The 25,224-nt window shown below is 46.7% G+C and overlaps 1 protein-coding gene across 1 annotated transcript; it reads right to left on the bottom strand.

Annotated features, from left to right (window-relative positions):
* Positions 1–1,139: 1,139 nt before the first annotated feature.
* Positions 1,140–21,187, bottom strand: LOC113930866 (glycine receptor subunit alpha-4). Its single transcript, XM_027608439.1, has 9 exons — positions 21,117–21,187; positions 17,411–17,541; positions 17,062–17,129; positions 16,197–16,420; positions 15,975–16,057; positions 14,751–14,891; positions 11,465–11,679; positions 7,202–7,351; positions 1,140–1,430 (listed from the first exon to the last, which is right to left on the bottom strand). Exons 1-9 carry the CDS (start codon positions 21,185–21,187, stop codon positions 1,140–1,142), a joined length of 1,374 nt encoding a protein of 457 aa, XP_027464240.1.
* Between the last annotated feature and the right edge of the window lie 4,037 nt (positions 21,188–25,224).

Here is a 25,224-nt window from a genome sequence, read left to right as displayed (position 1 = left end):
ACCTGAGCCGAAGGCAGTCGCTTAACCAACTGAGCCACCCAGGCGCCCTAATATTCCCTTTTTCAGTTCTTCATAGTTGGGTCACTTCAAAGGATTCAGCATACCAGACCCATGCTTCCCCATGTCCCAGTGGTATTTTAGGCCTGAAATGGGCTCTTCCATACCCTCTCTATTCTGACATTTCTGGTAGCTTCAACTGACTGCCACCCTTCTTCACTGTGGAATGAGAAGGGAAACAAGAGAAGGGTTAAGAAATAACTCCAACTTATGGCTCTTTAACTTCTACAACTACTACCCTGAGGTTGGTCAAGCCAATGTTTGTCCAGGATAGGGGTCCTCTATATGCCTAGTTCCTTTCTGGGAAGCTTGAAGCCCACTTTATCCTGGACAAAGTTGAATGGTAGGGAACAAAACAAATATTTCTGAGACCTGGAAGTTCAGATAGATATGGAAGGGTGGCTTTTTTGAGAGTCCAAGATTCCTGCCCCCATTCTGACAGTGTTGAGTATCCTATGAGATCTGAAGACCTCTCTGTTGAGTCATACAGCAGTGCCCTACCTCAGTGCAGCTCATGACTGTTCCAACCTTGCTGAGAGGTGGGGAACCTGTCACTTTGCCTTCCTCCCTCAGTCAAGGAAAACTGACTGGGTCACACAGGGCAGCACTTGTGGATGGAAAGACTCCCTATTTGAGCCTGTGGTAGGAGTGACAGAGGGCAGAGTAAAGCCAGGCTCTGGGTGGGGGTGGCAGGGCAAAGAATGGTGCAGGTTAAGATAACAAATGGCAGAATATAGTAGCAATGATCTGAATATTCTCCACTGGAGAATTGGAAAACAGAGAGGCTCCAGCAAGGGAAGAAGGTCATCCTTGCCCCAGGAACATGGCCAAAACTTGCTCTCATGAGAAATGGGATAACATGGAGAAAAAACAGATTAGAGCAGAGGAGTCATCTTTCTAAGTACAGCCACCATTGGCACCATGCAGTGTAGACCTACATAGCTTTGGGACTGGCCACTGAGGTTCTGAGTGGGAGATGAGAAATGAATTGTCCAGGCCCCTGATGGAATCTAATGGAGGGAGAAGGCCCACCCAGGAGGAAGCAGGAAGCCAAAATCTGGACTCCCTAGCCCTCACCCTATTCACAGTGCCTGGTGAATATCTTCTGACCGTAGCACTTTGTAGGCAACCCAGTAGAAGATGTTGAAGATGAGGAAAGTGAAAGGGAAGACAGCCCGGGAGATGGTGTCAATCCTCTTGGCTTGGTCCACATAGAGTTTCTGCAGGGTTTCTCCTCCCCTTAGAAGAGGGGCTGGAGGTTGGGGGGTATAAATGCCAGAACCTTCCATTGGACCTCCATCCCTTGCCTGCAGGCAGTGGCCCAGGCCATAACCATGGAAATAGAAGCGACTTTCTTGGATGATATCTTCCTCCTGAAATTAAATGGAAGAAAAGACAGAATTTGAGGTTACAGCTCTATCTAAGGATAGAGACCAGGCCACACACATATATCTCATAGGTGATGCTATGCAGACTGGTGGCTAGGTACACAGGCCCACTGCATGCTTTTTTATGGCCACAAAACTATTCATTTGATAGATGTATGCTAAGCAGCTATACATGGTACATATAGTATATATTATGATTTCATTTGCAGATAAGCCCCGGGCTGCCTTTTTAAAATGCATAACATCATTTACAGCCATCTAAAACCCAGTGAAGTGCCAACCCACTGTGAGAAAGATATCTCAATTCAAGTTATCTCTGACTGGTAATCAACAGAGTAAACAGAACAATAATACCTTTAGAATGCACAGCTTAGTTATTTGGACTTGGTGAACTTGACTTTAATGACTTTCAAAAGCTGCAGAATTAATTCTCCTTGTATACAGTATCTTTTAAAAAATTGTTTATCTCAACTCAAAGCTGAAAATTACAGAAGTTTTAAATAACCTAGTGGGTCATCCAAATTAGGGTAAAGCTGATAATCTATTGCAAATACATGTGCTTCTCTGCAAATCAGCAGATTTTGACAAAGGGATCAGTACATCTAAGATAACATTTATTACCCAATACACATTCCATTTATGTACAATATATGCATTATGATGAACACATTCGCACTGGGGAAGTAAATTTTATATCAGCATTAAGAAATGTAGCAGACTACACAAAGTTCATTTATCCAATAGTCAGCTGACAACCTTAAGTAGCTATAACAGCTGGACAGCCAGGAAGTAAGGACAGGAAGACAGAGACAGAGATAGAAATAGAGGGAACGGGAGACAGAGAGAGAAATAAAGAGAGGAGAAAAAGGGTCAAAGCCCCTGAGTGATTAATAGAGAGCTTTACTCATATGAGAGCCTTCAGGCCCCCACTCAGAGCCTATTTACTCTTAGTTTATATACAAACCAGACATGCCTAATTTTGTCTACTTCTAAAGCACACATTGCCATCAGAAGTGATGGTTCACAGCCTGGAAATTAGACATGAGACAGGTAAATATATACCAGAACCTAAAAATACTTCATTCAAAGATGGTTACAATTTTTGAAAGTGTTGATGTTTACAGCAGTAAAAGCTTCAGCTAGCTAAGAAATCACCTGAAGTGAAATGTTGCCTTGTGGGATGATACCAACTACCTTCTTGGTTTGCCCAGGACTGAGTGCTTCCTGAGACTCAGGATATTCAGTGCTAAAACAGAATAGTATACATGTATATTGAATAAATATGCCATAGATACACATAAAATGTGGATAAAGTAGGTTTTATACACATTGTGCAGTTAGAAGGACATCATAGGGTCTTTATAATGGGACCTCTGCAACAATGGTAACACACTGAAAAGTGACTTCGTAGATGAGATATTGATGTTGGTGGGTCCCAGTAGCCCTTGATTATTACATCACTAGAAGGTTGAGCCTGTCACTAGGCATCAGGGGGCAGGAAAGCTCAGGCCACAGATTCACTAACAGATCCCATCTCTTTCTCGCCTTCCTGTGGGCTCATAGGACAAACCTGGGAAGGGGCATTGGTCTTGTTCACTGCCACGTCCCCAGCACAGTACCTGGCATCTAGTCGGCACCCAGTAGATATCAGTTGAATGACTGAATGGACTGATGAGCCACATGCTTCAGAATATAGGACAGGGAATGGCTTTGTTCTCATGAAGCCAACATCCTTTCAGGGTCTCAAACTGAAGAGTCTACTCAGAAAAGAGTCTTACTCAGTTACAAAGTGCTTGGCAGGAAAAACGATCACTCCTTGCCCCAACCCTGCACAATGGCTTGATGCCCATTAGCCTCTAGAAAAAGTGGCACTTTTGGCATAAGAAAGAATCTAAGTCAGCCAACAAGAGAGCTTTGCTACCTGATCTTTAATTTTGCCAATCTCTGTGGAGACAGTTGTATGTGTGTAGATCAGAGGCAATTCACTACTGTGGCTGTGCTTTGACCCTGAGTTGTGGTTGGGGCAACCTTAGCTCTCTGCTCAAAGTTACTTCCATAATCTGTCACCAGAGGCCTTGGCTCATCTCACCTGGTTTTTCTAGTTCATTTTCACACTTTTCCTACATAGTTTGTGCTGGACCCATTTTAGAAATGAAGAACCAGAGGAAAACAAGATATCTTCCAAGTAATTGAAAAATGAGGGAGTAGGGGCAACTGGGTAGCTCAGTCGGTTAAGCGTCTGCCTTCAGCTCAGGTCATGATCTCAGGGTCCTGGGATGGAGCCCTGTCAGACTCCCTGCTCAGCGGGGAGGCTGCTTCTCCCTCTCCCTCTGCCATTCCCCCTGCTTGTGCTTTCTTTCTTTGTCAAATAAATAAATAAAATCTTTAAAAAAATGAGGGAGTAAATAAAATGATTTCCTCTTTTGTTTTCCATTTCAGGGTCCCTTACACCCCCAGTTCTCCACTGCTCATTCTGATCCCCTCAGCCCCTCAGCTAGAGGATAAAAGTGTGGAATATATTTGTTTGCAAAAGGCTCTGAAAGAGAAAGTTGAATCCAACTGTTGTTTCTGTTTCTATAGATTTAATTACTTTTCCTTTTCTCCAATCATAGTAAATCTAAAGGGAATTATTTGGAAATAGTTCCCAGGCTGAAAAAAAGCTATGTCACATGGGAGAAAAAATGTGACCACTAGAGTAAGCTGCCCTTGGCTTTTTTTAAATTTTAACATATTGTACCATTTGCAGTTGGGAGAGCAAAGACAAGTGGCCTGAAATCCAAGGGTGGGGGTTCTGGATATGAGTATTATCTATTTAAGCCAAATTCTGAGGAGTGTGTGTGTGTGTGTGTGTGTGTGTGTGTGTGTGTGTGTTGGGGAGAGACAATGGAGACTTAAACATCACTTTGTGGCTTCCATGGCTGTTGAAATAGAACATTTTTGTTGCAGCTATCTATAGGGAGGAGGGCTGGGGAACTAGAGAATAAAGATAGTCCAAAGCCAAGTTGGGGAAGGAATGCACAGTGTGGGAGGTAAGGTGTGGAGATGGGAAAGAGTGATAGGTATTCAGTGGTATGTATTGAAGTGAATGAAAAGAACAGATTGAAGAATGGGGGGTGCTGGGGGGATGGAAAGAGGCAAGCAGGGTTCTGGGACCAAACCCCTGAGAGGACTTGGCAGTATTTTGAAATTTCTTCCATTTCTCAAGTCATTCTGTTGATAATGGCAAGGCTTCCTCTCTGTCCAGCTTGAAAGAGAGCCCTCGCCAATGAGCCTGCAAAGATTGGTGGAGTAGGTAACGTGGCTGCTACGTTCAGAGCCTGGTGCAAGGGTGTGCTGAGGTTATAAAAAAGAGAGACCCCTCCCTGTGAAGCATATAGGCTAGCTGGGAAGACAAAGCAGAAATATATGGAAAAGAAATTAAACTACTTTAGACAGTGACATGGAGGGAAATCACCAGGCGGTGGAGATGGGTGGTTGAGGAGAGATTAGAGAAGAATATGATTAAACCTGGAGCTGGGTGAATAGCTGGCTGGCTCCTAAAATACTCCTAATTTGCTCTTGGCTAAGGGCTCCCTGAAAATCATATAGATGTTCACCCCTTCCCTAAGAGGGCTCTTTTCAGACCAAAGACTTGCTTTTCTAAGCAGGAATGGCAGGGCCCAGAGAGAGGTTCTAGAAATAGATGAACTCTGCATCAACTTTTCCAGCTTGCTCAGTGACCTCCAGGACTCCTGCTCCAGTTCCACTGGGATGGAAATGGCTTTAAAGCAACTCGAAAAAGGACATGGGCTAATGGCACAGGTTTTGATTTTCAGGTTGTATTACCATTAATAATAAGCCCAGCCCACTTTTTGGCAGGATCCAGGAGCCTAAGCAGGGCCCAGGCCGCTGTTACAACTTTGTAATAATTGAGCACTGCTTATGACAGACTCCATTATGATATCAGGATCAGCTTATTGATATATGACCACAAGGGGATGAGCTGTAGGCAGTTGGGGGTCGGAGAGGTGAGGGGAGGGGGGCGGGACTAGTGTCAACCTGGAGTAGCTCTACAGTAACTGCAGCAGCCTGCTGTTGCTGGAACACCCACACAGGCAATTTAGCTGGCAAAGGGACACTGGGAGACTGGTTGGCAGCCGGCTCTTCTTTTTCAAGGTAGGCATTGAGAAGGCATCAAGATCAAAACCCCTATCAAGATAAGATTTTGGTAACTGCAGGCAGGTTTAACACAGCTAAAGAGGGGGTGGAGAGTTAGCTTAGAAAAGGGAGCATTCTCTTTTCTTTCCCTTCTGTTAAGTCTGTATATATTTTTTGTAACCCTCAGCATGGGATAAGAAAGCGTTTATTTAATAAGCTCTTGAAGGAGTCCTACTCAAGGAGATGCCATTGTAGATCAATCCACTAGAGGGCGTGTTTCACAGAGCCTGACTAAGGTCCGGGCAAGAATTGATATATTCTGACAAACCAATAGATGAGACAGGAGCCCTGCTCTCACCAGAAAGGGATCTTAGCCAGGGATATGAGTTCCTGGAGGTAGTTTTAAACATGTTTTTAGTGTGGACATATGGTCGGGGCACCCCAGGAACAGCTGAGGTGGGAGGTGTGTGTTAGGAAGAGAGAAAAGTCTTAGTGCTAGAGTGGCCCCAGGAGGCTGGAGCCAGCAGGGTCAGATCATCATTTTCTCTACCTCCCAGAAGTCATAGTGCATCTCCTCTGGCTTGACAGCCTCCAGGTTGGGCAGAAAACAAGGAGTCAGAGCTCAAGGTAGACCAGAACTGTGTCTGATGATTAAGGGGCCAGTATGTAGCTCAGCAAAGGCTTTTGACTTTGCTTATAATTGGGCACTTGCTTCCAGGTGAGTGGCCCAGGCACCTCTGTTGTCATGACAACATACCTAGCACCCATTGTCTGGGTAATGGGGAGGGGCAAACTGCCTGTTGTTCAGGGCATCAAGCTTTCTATTTCCCCAGGTGATCATTCTACTGTAGAAGAAATGGGGTTAACAAACAAGAGTGAGGGAGAACAACAACTCACACCCAACAACTCTGATACACCCAACAACTCTGACGTGCCCAATGAAGAACAAGGCAAAGAAATCCAACAGCCAGAAGAGGCAAGTAGTGGTTTTCCAATTCCAGCTTAACTATAGGGACCCTTTTATAATGCTCCCCTAGAAAGGTCCCTGTGCATGACTCTTGGATTCTTAACCACCAATCAATGTATGGCAACCTGGGGTATCTTCCTCCTGGGTGAGGGGAGAGACAGGAACAACCATTACTACTAATTCTCAAAATAATCTCATATTGACTAACTTGATAAGGCTCTAATGTGAGCTAACCTTTTTTTCAGTGCTTACTATGTGCCAGGAACTGTGCCCATGCTCTCTCTCTTTTTAAAAGTTTATTTATTTTTAAGTAATCTCTACACCCAACATGGGGCTCAAACTCATGACCCCGAGATCAAGAGTCGAATACTCTTCTGACTGAGCCAGCCAGGGCCTCTGTTTGTCCATGTTCTTAATCACTTTCCTAGACTGCCCTACAGGGATTAATGTCCCATTGGACAGATAAAGAAATGGAATCAAAGAGGTTAAAGTACTCAGTTTATCTATGACCAACCTAGGACTAGAATCCAGGGTTCCTGATTGCCTTTTTAGTCCTTATAGCCCTATATGGAGTCTTGGTTTGTGGGAGGAGTAGTAGGGAGGAAGGAGTCCAAAGGAGAAAGGAAGTGGGCCCCTCCCTAGTTATATTTACCATGCGTTGGCGCCTCTGCCTTCTTCGAAGTCGTATGAATTCCTTATGCTGACGAGAGACAAAATTGACAGCAGCGTACTCCAGTAGTGCAGCGAACACGAAGAGCAGGCACACAGCCATCCAGATGTCGATTGCCTTCACATAGGACACCTACAACATCCACCAACAGAGCAATCAACCTTCTTGGAGCCCTTCCATGGCCCATCTAGTGGTTCGCCAGCCCATACCAACTGTCTGCTCTTCTTCAGTTTTATCCTGAATTTCTTCTGGTGTTCAAAGAAGCTTTCCAAGATATGTCCCATTGCCTGAAGGCCCATGTCAAAGAGATCGGGCTACCCATCATCCTTCACCTCTCTGAACTCTCCACCCTCCACTTCTATCTGACTTTCCTCCCTACACTTCTTTTCCTTTCTTTCTTTGTTCCTTTCATACTTCTGTTCCTGCTTCTGCTTCTTATTATTCTTTTCATTCTTTTCTTCTTCTGATTCTCTTCTTTCAATAAACAGCAACAAACATGAACACTGCATTTGTTTGCCTTCTGTTATCTCCTAGTGTCCTCACAGCTCTGATGGAAATTGGGCAGGGTTTGTTATTCCCATGTGAAACATGTGAGGACACTTGAAGCCTATAGAGGAAAAATCTTAGCTGAGATTGCCCAGTGAGGAGGTGTCACTCGGATTTGGGGGTTCTGGGCTTTCAATTTAGTGGCACTGCCATTCACCTAGGCTGCAGTCTCAATATCAGACTAGGAATTCCTTCCTTTCCCTCCTCCACCCCCATTATTCTCTTGACTGTGGTTTTTCCTGCTGATCTTTATGAGAGGCCCTGCTGAAGAATTGAACTCAGTGGCCCAAGGGAGTGACATCCAACCCCCGGCTATGGACAGTTCTCTAATTTCAAGGCACTGTTAGCATCTACCTATCTGGTTCTTAGGGCTCTCCTTCCACTACCTACCTGCCTTGGAAGCCTTTAAATACTTTTCCCTCCCATTTCCCTCATGATGATTGAACACCTACCTCTCCTAGAATGGGGTTTCAGCTGGATGGGGCTGGGAGGGGTACAGAACTTAGGTTTATGAAGTCCTTTCACCCCCTCAGCCAGATGGACTCCCTATATAGTTTTGAGCAGCTGAGCCCACCTCATAGGGCTCCCCAGTAGGAGTAGGTTTCATGACAGACAACCTCTTTCACCAGCTATGTTGGGCAGCGAGGGTGCTACAGGCTCCAGGTAAGGAGCAGGTCTCACTGGATAACCTTCCACCTTAGTGGTTCTTAACCTGCTATGCCCCCCTACCCCACCTCCTCACCTGAGTGGCATTTGGCAATGTTTAGAAACATTTTTGGTTGCACAATTTTGGGAAGGGTTACTACTGGCATCTAGTGGGTGGAGGCCAGAGACAATGCTAAACATCCTATAATGCACAGGACACCCCCTCACACACACACACACACACACACACACACACACACACACACACACACACACACACAATTATAAGGTCTAAAATGGCAATAGTGCTAAGGATGAGAAAACCTGCTCTGTCTCCTTTAAGGCAATTCCGCTAAGGTGGTAGTGGTGGGTTGCTAGGCACCCCTGATTAAGTATCCCTTGGTGTTTCCACTTTGCCACCTATTAAGAGGGCAACCTATTTCATTCATCATCTCCCAGTCTCACTGTGTCGAGTAAGTGCTCTGAAAACCCATAATGAGGTAATGACAAGGGAAGTCCACAAAGGGCTTTGGACCATCAAAAGAAAAGGACACCTTAAGCAGTAGAAATAAAATCTTATTACTAATGAGTGTGTCAATAATGGAGTTGTATGGGGAGTGAAATTGCTGTGCCTTTCAGAAGCCTCTGAATTTGTTCCATCTCTTTCCTTAGGGCTCCCACTAAATCTAATGAACAAACTCAAGGGAGCAGAAGCTCCCTGACTTAGTCCCTTGCTTTGTGGGCTGGCCAATGAGTCTATTTAGTTTGGGGTGAATGCCTACATATTTTGCTTACTGGCCAATGAGGCCACAAAAAGGTCATCAAAATCTGATGAGAAGGCACCAAATACTGCAAACAAACAACCCTCCAACAAAGTCCATTTTTTTCCGAATGAGGAAACTAAGTGAGTCCTAGGAGCAGACAGATTGTGCTTGTTCACAGGAGGGGGCTGGAAAAGGAAATTCTCTTGGCAAGAATGAGGCACTAATTGCAACCTCTCCGGGTTAGAGAAGAATCTCCTTCTTGTGTGGCAGCTGCAATAAACTAGGACACATTTCTAAGATCTGAACTACTTTTCTGCCTCTAGTCTTCCTACAAGGCTACTACCACACCACAGCCATCACAGCCCCTTCTGGTCCTTGGTCCTTGCCTAAGCCCCATCTGTCTTTCAGAGCCTCTTCAATACCCCTGTCCATTTAGGAAACACATTTATAAGAAATAGTTTCTGACAACTTCCTCTGAGACACCTGATCCTAATCTGAGCTTTGTCATCATTTATTACTAGAGGCCTTTGGATTACCTCAAAAGTTTCCCAGCAACTCAAAAATAATTGGGAACTTCACTGGTTGCTCTAGCCCTAGGTCCACCACTCCACTCTTTTCACCCAAACACCTAACAATTATAACAATAACGAACATTTATTGAGTGGTTATTAGGTGCTAAACACTGCTGTCTGTGTTAATACAATATCTTATTTATTTCTTGCAATAACCCTATGGAAGAAATAATATTCTTATTCCCATGTCACAGGTAAAAAAACTGAGGTTAAGGAATTTAACTAAAATTGCCATTGGTAAATGATGAGGCTGGGACTTAAACCAAAATCTGCTTGACTCCAATCTCCTACTCTTTTTTTTTCTTTAAATTTTTATTGTTATGTTAATCACCATACATTACATCATTAGTTTTTGATGTAGTGTTCCATGATTCATTGTTTGTGCATAACACCCAGTGCTCCACGCAGAATGTGCCCTCTTTAATACCCATCACCAGGCTAACCCATCCCCCCACCCCCCTCCCCTCTAGAACCCTCAGTTTGTTTTTCAGAGTCCATCGTCTCTCATGGTTCGTTTCCCCCTCCGATTTACTCCCCTTCATTCTTCCCCTCCTGCTATCTTCTTCTTTTTTTTTTCTTAACATATATTGCATTATTTGTTTCAGAAGTACAGATCTGTGATTCAACAGTCTTGCACAATTCACAGCGCTCACCATAGCACATACCCTCCCCACTGTCTGTTACCCAGCCACCCCATCCCTCCCACCCCCTCACCACTCCAGCAACCCTCAGTCCCAATCTCCTACTCTTAACCACTACACCACCCCCATGGCAAATTTGTAAATTCACCATGGATGCCCAGATAATCCCCTGTTTAATTCCCCTGTAAATATCTTCTTAGGAATAAGTACTGGGAGATGGGAGATCACAGGGCCTGGTTCCCATCAAATCAAAATGAGAGGGCATATGTTCACAGTAAGATCCACAAGGAACTATGTTGCTTTTTCTTCCCATTATTTCTCCATGGCCTAGAATAGTGCCTGGTACATAGTACATGCTCAATAAATATTTATTGAATGAATAAGCTTACTCCCTGATTTCTCAGAGCCTTGCTGAGTGTAAGGACATTGATGTGACCTCTAAATTTCATACATGAAGGCACAAGGCAGGAAGAACCTGGGCCCAGTCTCATAAGCACAAATCTCTCTGTGTAATCAAAGCATCACCAGGCCACAGATGTTCAGAGTCCACTGACTTTAACTGCTATTTGCTACCTCAAAATTTCCCCACCCTAAAAGAATGGACATTATCTCTAGAGGTCTTTGTAATAGTGTCCAGCTTCTGACATAGTAAGAGACAGATGTTGGTTTAAAATCCTTATATATATATTTTTTTCTTTTGGGGCATGACCTTGAAAAGGTCGTTCTATCTCTCTGGGCTGTATTTACCTCATCTGTACCATGAGGGAGTGGGACTCTCTACTTGCTAAGGGTCTTTTGATTTTGGACATGCTAGTATTTCCTAATGAAATTTAGAGTAAGTCAGGCACTGTCTCTACTCATTCCCTAGCCAGACAACACCCACAACCCCAGCTTCCACAACTTTAGCAATATCATTAGTCGTATGTTGTAGGGGAAGAGAAAACTCTGGCCACCTGTTCTTGCTCAATGGCTCTCGTCTACCTTAAATCTAAGGCAAATAGTGAGCAGAAGAGAACAGGGGATGAAAGGGAAATGGGGAGCTCTATGGCAAGCAAGGTCCCTTGCATCTTTCTTCACCTTAGGCAAAGAGGCCCGGGAGCCAGAGCTCTGAGTTGTCATGGTGAGCACAGTGGTGATGCCTAGGCCCACACGGGCAGGGGCAGCATCCATGTTGATCCAGAAGGAGACCCAGGACAGGATGACAATGAGTAGGCTGGGGATGTACATCTGAATCAGATAGTAGCCCATCTGCCGCTCCAGGTGAAACTTTACCTCAATGCAGGTGAATTTCCCTGCAAGGAAAGAGGTGATGTATCAGGCCTCAGGTCCCCAGCCTGGAGCTGAGCCTGAGGGGCAGGACTAGGGCATCCCTATGGGCACCTCAACTGGGCAAATAAATGAGCTTTTCAAGATGGACCCACGAACACCAAATGCATGTTCTGAGGAAGTTCTCAGAGCAGTCATCAAAGACTTGACCTCTTGCTCTAAGCACTAGTTTCCAGCAGAGGGCCTTCCACTTGACCACACAGCAAGAAGATTAAGAACAGAAGGGCTCCAGAGCCAGAATGCCTGGGTTTGAATCCCGAACCTTCCACTCACTAGCTGTGTGACCTCAGGCAAAACACCCAAGCTATTTGAGCTTCAGTTTCCTTGTCTGTAAAACAGAGTAACAACAATATCAATTCCATCATTGTAGGAATTAAATTAAATAATGTATCTGGGGAGTTGAGCTATAGGTAGTTGGCACTATCATCATTATTAACAAAGCAATGAGTTTAGACTCTGCCCAAATCTCAGCAGCCTTGCTTGAGCTTGCTGGTACCCCAGAAGATCTCTAGCAACAAAGATTCACTGAAATAAACATTGCCTGTGTCTCAAGCAAGTGATAAGAGCTGGATAGGAAATATCTGGAAACAGTGTCCAACAGAGACCAGCTCTGGACTGTGGGCAGTGGGTACCCAGAGAACATCAGGCAGCAGCATTCTATCCCACCAACAAAAAGTGCATTGGTCCAAAGCACATGTACCTGTGCTCTGTCTACTCTGCCAGCCATCTTCATTTTGCTCAGCTTCCCATGCCCTCAGGCTAAGAAAACCTAGCTCAGAGCTTCTCCCTGTGGCAGAGGTATAGGATAACCAAAGCAAAAAGCAGAGGATGTGTATATTGCTATTTTATTCTGGACTAGGCTTGCTCTTATCAGACCTGATTCCTCAAGGCTAGTAATTTCATCAATGATTGATTATGGCTTTGACATACTGTGTGATGCTGTGATCTCCTACTGTTCCCTGAGTCCACCTCATCCCAGGCTTCTTGTTATGACATAGCTTTGCTAGGTACCATATTTTCTTTGCTTCCTTCCTTCCCTCATTTTATATCTATCCTATCTATCTATCATCTATCTATCTATCTATCTATCTATCTATCTATCTATCTATCTATATTTTTGGTAGTGGTGGTTTTATTTTTAATTGCAAAATTAACACTTGTTTAGTACAGGAAAAAAGTGAGAAGTAGAGAAAAATAATAATATTTATAAGCTCAGTAATATTTGTAAGCTCACATTTATCAAGCCCCTACTAAGTGCCCTGACTTTTTATAGTTTATCTCATTTAAATTCCATAGCAACTATTTGGGGCAGGTAAAATTATTATTTCCCATTTTACATAGGGATATTGAGGCTCAAAGAGATTAAGTTATGTTTCTCAAGGGCACCCAACTAGTAGATAGTGGAGCCATAATTCAAACTCAGCTCTGACTCAAAAGTTCTTGGTTTTATCCATTGTATCACTCTATGTTAGAAACATTTAGTGCTATTTCTTCCCAGGATTTTTAAACACATGCTTTTGGTTTGTTTCTTTTACCACAATATAATGATCCTGTGTATACAACTTTGAATCTTAGCCTTTTCCACTTGTACTTTCCATGTTGATATAAGCAACTTGCAGGCATCTTTTTTAACATCTGGATAATATTCCACCAAGCAGACACACTGTGAAATTTATTTAATCTCTGTCCTATTGGTGGATATCTAGAAGAGTGCCAAGTTTTTGCTAGTATAAGCACTGACCCAGTGATATTTGGAATATTTCCTTATAATAAATTCCAAGGAGTAGGATTCCTGGGTCAACAGGTAGGGGAAAAAATTTTAGCTTTTACAGTTTCTCAGAGTATGCCCCCTGGACCATCTGCAACTGAATCCTCAGGATGCTTGCTCAAATGCAGATTTCTGGGCATCACTCCAAGTGCACATAATCAGAATCTCTGAGAGGCAGTGCCCAGGAATCAACATTTTATTTTTTTTATTTTTTTTTAAAGATTTTATTTATCTATTCATGAGAGACAGAGAGAGAGAGAGAGAGGCAGAGGGAGAAGCAGGCTCCCAAGGAGCAGGGAGCCCGATGCGGGACTTGATCCCAGGACCCTGGGATCACGACCTGAGCCGAAGGCAGACGCTTAACCATCTGAGCCACCCAGGCGCCCAGGAATCAACATTTTAACAGGCTTCCCAGGGAAATATAATGCACACCAGAGTTTGAAAACCACTGACCTATATACAAATTGCCAGTTTTCTCCCCAGTAAAGGTTCTACCAATTTCCACTCCCACCAGCATTTTCTAAATTCAATGGCTTGTTCTTCTCCCTATTTTGCACACCCTACATACACAAACACACATATTCACAGGGTGACACCCAAAGCATGTCAGTCCACTATAGGAGGTATCCAGGATCTCTCCTCTTTAGCCTCTGGCCTCTATCTCAGGGTCATAGCATTTTGTATCCAAATTGCCAGGGGAACTAAGGAACAAGTAGCTCTTAGGGAAGCTGCAGGGAGCAGATGCTCAGGCTGGAAAAGCAACCTTTCTCCACTTCTTGGCTCACATTTTACACCTGGGAAAATAAGCCAGTTCAAGAGTTGGGCAGTGGTGGCTGTGGGATGAGGTGTGGATGGTAAACTTGCCAGTTCCCTAAAGTCTAGTGCTTTCTGGTTCAGCGCAGCCATTCGCTGCTCCCAGATGTAGATTCCCCACCTTCCACACAAAGTTGGCCCCAGAACTGGTGGGACACTCCTGCCACTCACTGGCACAGGCCCATCTCCTCTGCAGCATGTGACAGGGACAAAAATATGGGCTTTGGAATTAGATCTGGATTTGAATTCTAAGTCAGCCATTTTCTAGGTGCATGACTTGGACAATTGATTTAAAATGGGGCTGATGATTTCTTACCATAATGAGATAAGGCATATGAAACACTTAGCACATCTGGTACAGATTGGACTTTCAATAAAAGCTAGCTACCTTGCCCCCTTCCCTCCCATCGAGAGGCCCTTCTATGACTCACAGTCAGTAAAGATCCTGGTTTTTACCTGTGTTGTAGTGCTTGGTACAGTAGCCTAGATCCTTCTCATCTCGTAAGATAAACTGGGGCAGAGTCAGCCCCTCAGCCACTTGGACAGCAGGAGCATCTTCCAGCCACTCAAACACGAGGTCATTCATGGTGTAGCCAACTAAAAGTGACAGAGATGGCAGAGGACTGCAGAGTGTGGTGCTGGGTGAGGGTAGGGAGAGAGTTAGAACTAGCAGGAAAGAACAGATGAAGAGGTAAGGCCTGGGTTTTAGGAGCTTCGTGTTCATCTTGGAAAGGGAAACCTTTCTGAAGAGGGTACTTGGTCAATTGTCTCATGGACCCATCCTCACTAGGTAAATCAGAAAGATTCCAGACTCCTCTTCTACCTAGTTCTCAAGCTTTAGAAAGGCACAGAGAGAAATTATTCTGGCAGACCTAGAAAGCAGGACAAAAGGGTTGGAATGATGTCAAGGAACCCAGCTGGGAACCTCCTGCCGTATCTCAAACACAGGGGAGTAAGCATGTGTACTGGCCACATGTCTTGAGCTGAGCCAGCCTCAGAGCTAGGGCTTCTGCCACCTCACCCCAGGGAGAAAGGAGCTATTTATACCCTGCCAGTCATACATGGGACAATGTACACACCACAAACTCCTAGCCAGGGCTCTGAACTGGGGCAGATTGAGAGTTAACATCTGAACATGCCAAGTTGCTCACAGATAGTTAGCCCTTGGCTGACCTTGCCACCCTGGGCACTGTCCTATACTAGAACTGTCTTCTCCCACTTCTCTACAAAAGTTATCTGTGTTCATGCAGAATCAGGGTTCAAGAGTACTCCCTCTGCCAACTTTGGCATTTTTATAGGTATCTTGAATGTCTTAACTCAGGCGGAGTAAAGGTAGAATTACCTCAAGCACTGTGAGAGGAATACTTTGGGCAGAGGAGGTGTCCTTCAAATGCTTCTCCCCCCAAACCAACACAAGCACATTTGTATGTAAAGTTGGTGCCTTCCCATTCCCCAGCCCTGTGGAAGAGCCAAACCAGTAAATAGTGTGAGGAAGGAAAAACACACTGGGTTGGGTGTTAGTGAGTCCTGGCTCCTAGTCTCATCTGTGCCAACAACTGACTGTGTGTGCTTGGGTAAGTCCTCACTCTGGGTTGCCTTTTTCTCATTTAGAATATCATGAGAGGGGTTTAACTACCTGGTATTCCAGGCCTTGTTCTGTGACTCTCTAGAGACACTTACAGCTCTCCAGCTGCATGGTGCATGTCTGGATGTCCATGGGGAAGTTCTTGAGGTCCATTGGGCAGGACAAAATGAGGGTCAGCCTGGCAGGGACAGTAGAAAAGAAATGACATCAACTTACTGGGGCCTGGAACAGCACAGAGGACCCTCTTCCCACCCCTCAGCCTCCATTCTGTCTTCTTCCCCTTGACCCAAACTCTCCTGGCTGTTCACCAGGTGCACCTGATGCTGTAGAGCACATTCCCGTTCTTGAAGATTCGCAGTAACTTGTTGTCTGTGGTTACCTCATGGAAGTTGGCCCCTTTCTCATTGGCAAAGAACAGGTCTGGCTTCCAGATAGAATCCAGCATAGAGGGATTGAGGTCCAAAGAGTCATCAGGATATTCTCGGTAAGCTAGGCGCAGGTCATTCCACTGTTGCCGCAAGAAGACATTCACCCGATAGTCCTGAGAGGGTGCACAGATGGGCCCATCAGAGGCAATGCTATTCCAGGGGCCCAGCAAGCCTACATGGGCAGGAGGGCCATGAGGAGGAAATGCTGGGAGCACATCTCAGGGGCATTGGGCATTTTCCACTGGAGAAGGAGCCTGCTTTGGGCTGATATGGCAAAGATGGGAAGGGAAAAAACATTTATTAACCACTTACTATTAGCTGGGCGCTCTGCTAAGTGCTTTCTTTATATGCATCGTCTCATTTAAATCTCACACCAACACTGTGAGGAGGCTATTGTTATGATTACCACTTTATGGATGAGGAAATGGAAACAAGGAGATATTTAAATAACCTGTCACGTAGCTATTAAATGGTAGAGTCAGGATTTGAACACAGGTTTGTCTGATTCCAAAGTCTGTGCTCTGTACCAAGCTACCTCCCATGCTTGACCATTTGTTTCTTAGGCTAGTCTGCCTTTGGCCACTGAAACCCAGGCTGGGGAAAGATATCTCCCGGTGACCAACTTCAGACATCCTATGGCTTTAGCCATGACCACAGGACAGGGAGAGGACAGCAGAGGGAGGAAAGGCTTAATATCTGGTGGGCTTCTCTCATTCATACTAGAATGGAAGCAGGGAACAGGGAGACTCCTTACCATAGTAGTCTCGGTGACAGAGCCAAAACTGTTGATGAAGATGTTGCAAGTCACGTTCACAGGTGGGCCTAGGGGTGGCAAAATACAACCATATTGGCAGGGCATTCCAGGAGGCTGGGCACAGTTTTCAGGACTTCCTCCCTGAGCTTGAGGCCAGGGCACTGCTAGAAGGCAGTGCCAGCTACATAGACCCATAAGCAATAGGGAAGGGAAGCTCCTTCTGAACTGTAAGAGTTAGCCCTGTACCTCCAGCCTCCTGTCAATGGGGTAGGCAATTCCCAAATTGCCAAAGCGAACTTTCCAAAAGGAGTGGGGAAGAAAGGGTTTTTGTAGGATGAATGCTTCTTACCTTTAAAATTGGGTCGAATCCTAGCATCATACCCAGATGTTCGCCCCATAAGCTTATCCAGGAAATCAGAAGGGGACATGGGTTGGGACCCCTCGGTCCCAGATTTGGCTTCCTCTTTTGTCAAGGCCACCCTGGACAGGAGAGATAAAGAAGTCTGAAGCCAGTTGTATTCTACATTTATCACAGACCCTTTCCTTTCCTGTCCCCACACACCTCTGGCTGGTCTCCCCATCAGGCAGGAAGATAGGAGAAGATGGATCTCTAGGTACCCATTTGCAAAACGAGGAAATCACAAACAGCCATAAGCCAACACTGCAGCTCAGTAGTTAGTCCTAAAAATGTGCTTTTACATATATGAGATCTTTTTACCCTCAAAATTCTCAGTGTGTTGGGGGCAAAGACAGATGAGGAAAGTGACTTGTGGGATTATAAATTGGAACAGCCACTCTAGAAAATAGTATGGAGTTTCCTCAAAAAAATAAAACTAGAACTACCATATAATCCAGCAATTCCACTTCTGGGAATATATCCAAGGAAAATTAAAACACTAATTTGAAAAGATATATGCACCCCCATGCTTATTGCAACATTATTTACAATAGCCAAGATAAGAAAACAATCTAAGTGTCCTTCAATGGATAAATGGATAAAGAAAATGTGAGATATAATATAGATATAGATACACAATGGAATACTATTCAGCCATGAAAAGAAGGAAATCCTGGCATTTGCAACGACATGGATCTTGAGGGCATTATGCTATGTGCAGTAAGTCAGACAAAGACAAATACCATGTGATCTCATTGACATGTGAAATCTAATAAACAAACAATCCAAAAGAGTAGTGACCTTCCCAAAGTCTCAAGGCTGGTGAGTGACAGGATCAGGGCTCAAACCCAAGGGGCTGAGGCCTCATCCAGTATTCTCTTTCTGAAGGTGCTTTAAAAGCACTCAAAGAAGAATGACAACTCCCTGCAAATAATGTGGCTGTTTCAATGTTTTAGCTTAACCAAGGATGGGAAGGACTGAAGGACAATCTGTATCTCTGAGAGTTGGTTTCAGTTGCTTGGCCTTCATGTGGAACCACTCAGGAGCTGGGGACCCAGCTTCTAGAGAGGGAGCCTTGGCTTCTGGTGTTTGCTCCAGCAGGAAACTATGTTTTGAGCAGGACCTCAGTTCATTGTTGGGGCAGTAGCAGGCTTGTAAACTCACTTTGGCAACAAAACAGGTGAGGAAGCAGGGCCCTAGGAGCATAAGAAAGACTCCCAAATAGGATGGCCATGCTGAGAAGGTCAACTTCCATCTTTTACCCCTAGCAGCTTGATTTTGAGGAAGGGACCAGTGTGCTTTGGCCTAATCTAGAGGCTGGTCTCTTCTCCCCTGACAAGTTTCCTTCAAAGAGCAGCAAAACCCCTTCCACATGCTTGCTTATCTGCTTACCAGTCAACAACTAGACTTGGGACCAGGAGCTCAGCCCTGAAGGGTGGCGTAGGGCTCAGGGCTGAGCGCAGGCTGGACTGCTGGCTGGGCCTGGTCCTCCTACTCCATCATGCCATCATCAGTGTGCTAGCCACCAGAGCTAGCTCCCCCACTGCCACTGCTGCTGCCAAACTCTGGGGCTGGGAGGCAGGGTGACTGCTGTCCTTCTGGGTCCAGCCCTCTTTGAGCCAACAGGCCCCTGTTTACCAGTACATCTATGTACCCTGCTAGGCCATATAGATCATATGTGCTATGAGACATTAAATAATAAAAATAGCCGAGGCACCATGCTACGCACTTTACTTACCTTATCGAGTTTAGTTCTCATATTGGTCCACCCGGATAAGGGTTATTATTATCCCTCTTATATAGATGAGGAGACTGAGGATCATCAAGGAAAGCAACTTATTTGTGATCATATGGCTAGTAAATGGCAAAGCCAAGATTCTAACCCAGAGTCATTGACTTCAAAACTAAGTCCATCTACAACAGCACCATGACGCAAGCAGCCCAGGATAGGCTGCCAAGGAATCAGAGTGGAGGGAAGGTGGGTGGAAGCCACATCCTGACCTCCTAGAATCCTGCCTCCTTGAATCCTCTGAACAGGAGGAAGCCCTTACCCTGGGAACAGAGGCAACTGTGGCCCCAAGCAGGGGCTGCCAGAGCAGATGGCTTAAGCAGGCTCTGAAAATCTGAGGAGGCTGGTAGTGGTGCTAGAGCAGCAGAAGTCTGTGGCCTCACCACAGGGTGTCCTTGCTGGCCAGGTGCTGCTCCTGGCTGCCTGCCACTTGCCTGCTGGGAGGCCACATGGCCCTGTACATGGGGCAGCTAGACCCTTGCTGCCATGTTCAACCCCACTCTCAGGTCACCTCTCCCGGTTGTCCCAGCCCCAGGACCCTGTGACAGGCTGTGAGCTCAGCTGTCTTGGGCCCCAACTCCTGTCATAGACCTTGTTTTTTGTGGCTGCCTTGTCTATGGGCCTGAGAGCAGAGTCACTGTGTGCAGCCACTTTTTCCTCCCTTTCATTCCTGGAAAGTCCCAAATACTGGCAGGACCCAGGAGGGTCTGGAGCTGAAAAATCTGGCTCATGCATGGCCCTGGGGGTGGGGTAGGGGAGAACTCTGATTTTGTTACTGGGTGCTCGAGTGACTTTGGACAGGTCATCCCCCATCTCTAGGACTCCATTTCCATAGATACAGTGAAGGACTTGGACTCAAGACTTCCTAAGGTCCTGTCTTGCTCTAGTTGCTCAAGTGGGAATGCTGCCATCAAAGCTTGGGCCTTGAGGCAGTCTCCCCTCCAGGAGGGCCAGTGAGCCACCCCCCCCCTCCGCATTCCCCCTCCTGCCTGAGTCCTCCTACCAACTCCAACTGAGCTGCCATTCTACTTTGGGCTACTTTTCGCTCTTAGGGAGTTTGCTGCCCCACACGTATTGCATCTCTACCTTCCTCCCAGCCAGGGTGTCTGCAAGCTGTGAGGTGGGAGGCACCTCAGAGACAAGCAGTCCTGGTGCGCTCCTTGAGGTAAGAGGAGGAGGAGATCTATTGCAGTGGCACCCGCCACCTTGGGACGTCCTCTTCTTAGAACCAGGTCAGCCCAAGCCACAGTCATCTTTCCTCCTCAACTCACCCGGTCCACCTCGACTGGCTCCTGGTCTCATGAGAAAGTGGGAGCGGGGAGGGGACATTTACAGGGAGCCCAAAGCATGTCTTGCCCTCAGAAACCCAGGAAATGACAGCTACTGAGTGCCCCTTCGGGACAGGAAGCTGCCATGTGTGCACAGGCTGGGTGACTGCAGAGGGCCAAAGTTTGCTCAGCCCAGTTTCATTCTGATATGGTTCAGGGCAAACCCCTGCTACCTGAAGCCTCTTTGGTGGGCAACTGACAGATGTTGGTGTCATTTTTAGGAATCTGAGCAGTGTGTGACCACGTTGGTAGGAAGATAGGACAGGATGGCAGGACAGATGGCCTCCGTTCTGGGGCTCAGCTACCTAGCCCCTACCGAGGCCCAGGAAGCTCTCCCCCATGCAGAAGGATTCCCACCAGCTCTGGGGCTCCAGCATGCCTCGTGAAAGTCTCCTGGGGCCCAGTTAAGGGAGGGCGTGTCCTTCCCTGGAGCCCTCCTGACTGTGGGCTTTTTGTAAACTTAGAGGAAACTGTTCCAGAAGCCCCCACTGCCCCCGACCAGGGTTTGCATGCACCTCCTTCTCACCCCAACTCAGCTCACCTGAGGAGGACCTGCTCTGGCAGCGTCCAGAGGAGAAGGAAGGAGAGGGTTGCAGGAACGAGAGTTGTCATTCCGCAGGGATCCTGGAGCCCTTTCTCAGTCTGGCTGCCAAGGTGAGAGGGATGTCCCAGCAGGGGGAATGCTGCAGAAAGTACAGAGCTTTCCTCCAACTTGGTCTGCTCACAAGGAGCCCCTGGGGCTGGGCTAGGAGTTGTGTGCTCTCTTTCCTCCTCTGCTTTCTTCTCCTCTGCCCTGTCGTTAGGAGTCAGGGGCCAAAACTGGCCCCCTGGAAATGATCTTGACACAGATAACCCTTCGGGCTCCTGCTCTGGCTCGCCTGGGGTTCCGGAGGGCCTCAGCCCACCTGCCAGGGAGCTGAAGGAGATTCTCTTTGGGCAGCAATCACTCTCCAAACCTGGAGAGTCTTGGAGGGGAACGAGGAGGGAGACTGGTAGGAAGATGTTTCCCTCCCTCCCACCTCCCCCTGGATGCACCCTCCGAAAGCAGCAATTTAAAGGCACAGTCGCCGGCAGCTGGAGTGGGGTTCGGAGCATGTCCGTGTGCTGGGGAGGAGCTTGGGCTGCCGCTGCCGCTGGGAGAGGGCTGGAGGTGGTCTGTCCAGCTTCTAACTCTCCAGCTGGAGCAGCTCATGCAGGCTGCGCTGCTCCCAGCTCCCCAGCAGCATCCCTTTTGGCCTGGGGTTCTAATGTCCTAATGATTTTTATAAGGGGGGATAAAAGACCCGAGAGGGTTTAGGCGAAGCCACTGGGTTTTCTCAAGCTGACAGCTTCAGGTTTGAGAGGAGACGAGAGGAAGGCCGAGGGCAGGGGCGGCTTTTCCTCCACCCTCTGGATGGAGGTACAGGGCATGGATGACACAGGGGAACTTTGAAATCTTCTTCATATGGGGTCTGCCTGCTTGTCAGTCTGTCCATCTGTCTGCCCCATCTCCTTCATCCTTGTAGTTGCACATCCTTTTCCCTGCCTGCTTTCTTCCCTCAGGTTGTCTCTGGTGAGCTTGGCCAGCCCTCCGTAGTTCTTGGAAACCCCCTTTCCCTGATACCCTTCCTGCAGCCAAGCTTGGCTGTGGGAAGGGATAGGTGTCCCTGGCAGGGCCAGACCGAGCCTGGCACACAGCAAGCTTTGCAAGCTTCTGGGGAGTCAAGGGGGCCAAGAGCAATGACCTGGCCACCCAGCCCTGAATGGATGAGAGAGGCCGGGAGGGTGAGTCTGTCTCCTTCCTGGCCTCTGCCCACTTGCTTACAGCATCCAGGTGCTCTAGCAGCCACATGTCTCTTGCTAGACCCTTCCCCAAACTTTCCCAGGCAGCAGCTCAACTGCTCTGGGGCTTCCCCCAGTGCCTCTCCCTCTCTCTTTTCCTTCACTCTCTTCCCTCCTCTCCCTGATGCTTTCCTCCATCTCTCCTCTCTCCATCTCCACCTCCCTCCTTGTTTCTTCTCTGGGTCTCACCTTTGGTTTCTATCTCTCCCTCTTCTTTGGCCCTCACTTTCTCTCCATCCTCGGTTTCTCTCTCCATCTCCCTGTTATCTCCATTCTCTCACTCTCTTCTAAATCGCAACAGTGAGAAGCCAAGGTGTTTCATTTCTTCTTCAACGGAAACTCTCACACCAGCTCTGCTGAGTTCTGAGTGTGTACAGGGGAAGGGTCGGTGCCTCTTTGTAGGGGTCAATTCTAGAGTTGACTGCAGCATGCCCCCCCCAGCATCACCAGATGGGGGTTTGTGGGGATTTCAAGCTGTCTAGGGGCCCCGTTGTGTTGTTAGAGGGAGTAATGATGACAAGGTAACAATGGGTAGAACTTGCACTGTATCTCCTTTGGTTTGGGTTATTATTATTTTTAAATCACAAATGACAGGGAAAGATCATTTTAAACAATACACACTGAAATGTTGATGGGAGGGGCGCTGGGCTTTTGGAATTGGGCCTAGGGACATTATAAGCCTCAACTAACGATTATATGGCCAGTAAGTACAAAAACCCCAAAGTACTAATTTTCCTAAAAACCTTTTTAGCAGTCACTTTACCTGTTCACCCTCCCTCCTTGTTGCTGGTAAGCATCACAATGCCCACTCAGGCAGACTACAGGCCAGAAGCAAGCCTTATAGAACCTTTCCTGGCAGAGCTCCTGATGAGGGAGCTAAGGGCAGGTAGGGGTGTGGGGAGGCACTTGTCTCCTCTGTGTAATTCACTCCTTGTGCCAAACCTCATCATGTCATGTCCTCTGCCTCAACAGTTCCCTCTTGCTCTCAGGCTGCAGTTCAAGGTGCCACATGACCTGGTCACTCTGCTTGTCCCACTGATGTGTCTAGAGTCACCGGTCTCTTCAGCTTCTGGGTAGTTTCACATGTTCCCTCTACCAAAGCAATTTTCCTGCCGCTCCTACCCAGTCCTGTAAACTAAGCTTTATTGTCACTTTCTCAAAAAAGACTTCTTGAAGTGCCCTCACCCCCCAACCCCCACTGACCGCTCAAGTCTGGGTTGGGAGACGCTCCAATGTGTTCCAACAGGACTCTGGCCTTCCCGCTTCACAGCATCCATCACACTTAGCTACAGTGGCCTGCTTACTTACCTCTGTTCCCTGCTGTACCATGAGCTCCCTGAGGGCAGAGACATATTATCCACCAAATCCCTGGGGCCCAGCCCAGAGCATGGCACATTATAGGCAATTAGTGTGTGTTTCTTAAAAGATGCATCCTGGGTGCTCAGAAATGTTTCCCTGAGTCCAGTGCCTCTGCATCTTTGTCAAGCTGGGATAATAAGTTTGACACTCTGACAGAGGACCAGCATGAGGTAATGGTACTAAGGAGAAATGAGGAAGCAGTTTTTATTCTCTTGCCCCTTAGGCCTGTGGCCTCATACTCAGTCATCTGAAATTCTTGGCTAATGGAAGTCATAGGCCCCTGGGGACTGGTGCACTGTCTCGGTCTCACCTCTTTTGTGCCCTGTGGGATCCCTGAGTGGTGAGAGCATTAGCAGTGTCAGCTTGCTGGGAGGAAAGATCCTTTCCTAGGAGAGGCTGCAGTGATGACCAAATGTGTGGCTGGCATGATGAACAGGTAACAGCTTTCCTAGGATTCAGGAAATAAACTTTTTGGGAGCAGAAGTGAGGGGGAGGTGGCAAAGAACTGGGTAATTTCTGCTAGGAATTGACAAGAGGCAAGGGAGATGCCCACTCAAGAGTTCCTGGGCTAACAGGAAGCCATACTCTCTGAAGATGACCTTAGCATTTTCTGACCTGGGAAGAAGGCTACAAAGTTGTGTTCAGCCTTGCCCCATAACCCTTCTCTCTCTCTCTTTTTTTTTAAATTATTTATTTATTTATTTGAGAGAGAGAGAGAGAGAGAGAGAGAGAGCGCATGAGAAGGGGGAGGGGGTCAGAGGGAGAAGCAGACTCCCTGCTGGGCAGGGAACCCAATGCGGGACTCGATCCAGGGACTCCAGGATCATGACCTGAGCTGAAGGCAGTGGCTTAACCGACTGAGCCACCCAGGCGCCCTCCCTTCTCTCTTCTTATTGTCAAACTATGATGGATATGATTCTCCACGTTTCAAAATGTATAACACCCTTTTTCTGTTTTGCAACTGACGGCGACACCAGCCCAGAGAACTGATTGTATTGCGATGTTGAGGTTGTGTAGGAGCTATGATAGGCAAAATATTATTTCATCGTGAAAAAACTACTGAGCTGCTAAAAATGGATTAAGCACATTTTCATAAATGTTTCTTTACAGGAAAGAGTCTGTCGCATTTCAGCCCTATGCAAGGAAAATTACAATTGTGCCCTCCTGACAAGCAGGCTTCCCGAAACTTCAATCTGAGGGGCAGCATATCTGTTGGGGTGGGTATTATTTGGTTAATTCCGTGATTTCTAGGGCTTACTTTTGGGGACAAGTTTAGAGAATCATTTGGCATACCTTCCTGGACCCAACTCCCTCATATTGTGTATCCCACTTATTGAAGTAGAAACTTGTTTGAGGGGTACCTCAGAAGGCAAGATCTGTTCCCAGTCTGATGGAACTCATAGTACATTAGGTACTTCTCAAAAGCATTGAGGTTAAGAGGTTTTTTTGGTGGTGGTGGTGAGGGGGGT

Source organism: Zalophus californianus, chromosome X (genome assembly GCF_009762305.2).
Source record: "Zalophus californianus isolate mZalCal1 chromosome X, mZalCal1.pri.v2, whole genome shotgun sequence".
Lineage (NCBI taxonomy): Eukaryota > Metazoa > Chordata > Mammalia > Carnivora > Otariidae > Zalophus > Zalophus californianus.
The sequence above is the reverse complement of the archived record's forward strand: the minus strand, read 5'-3'. Positions and strand labels throughout refer to the sequence as shown.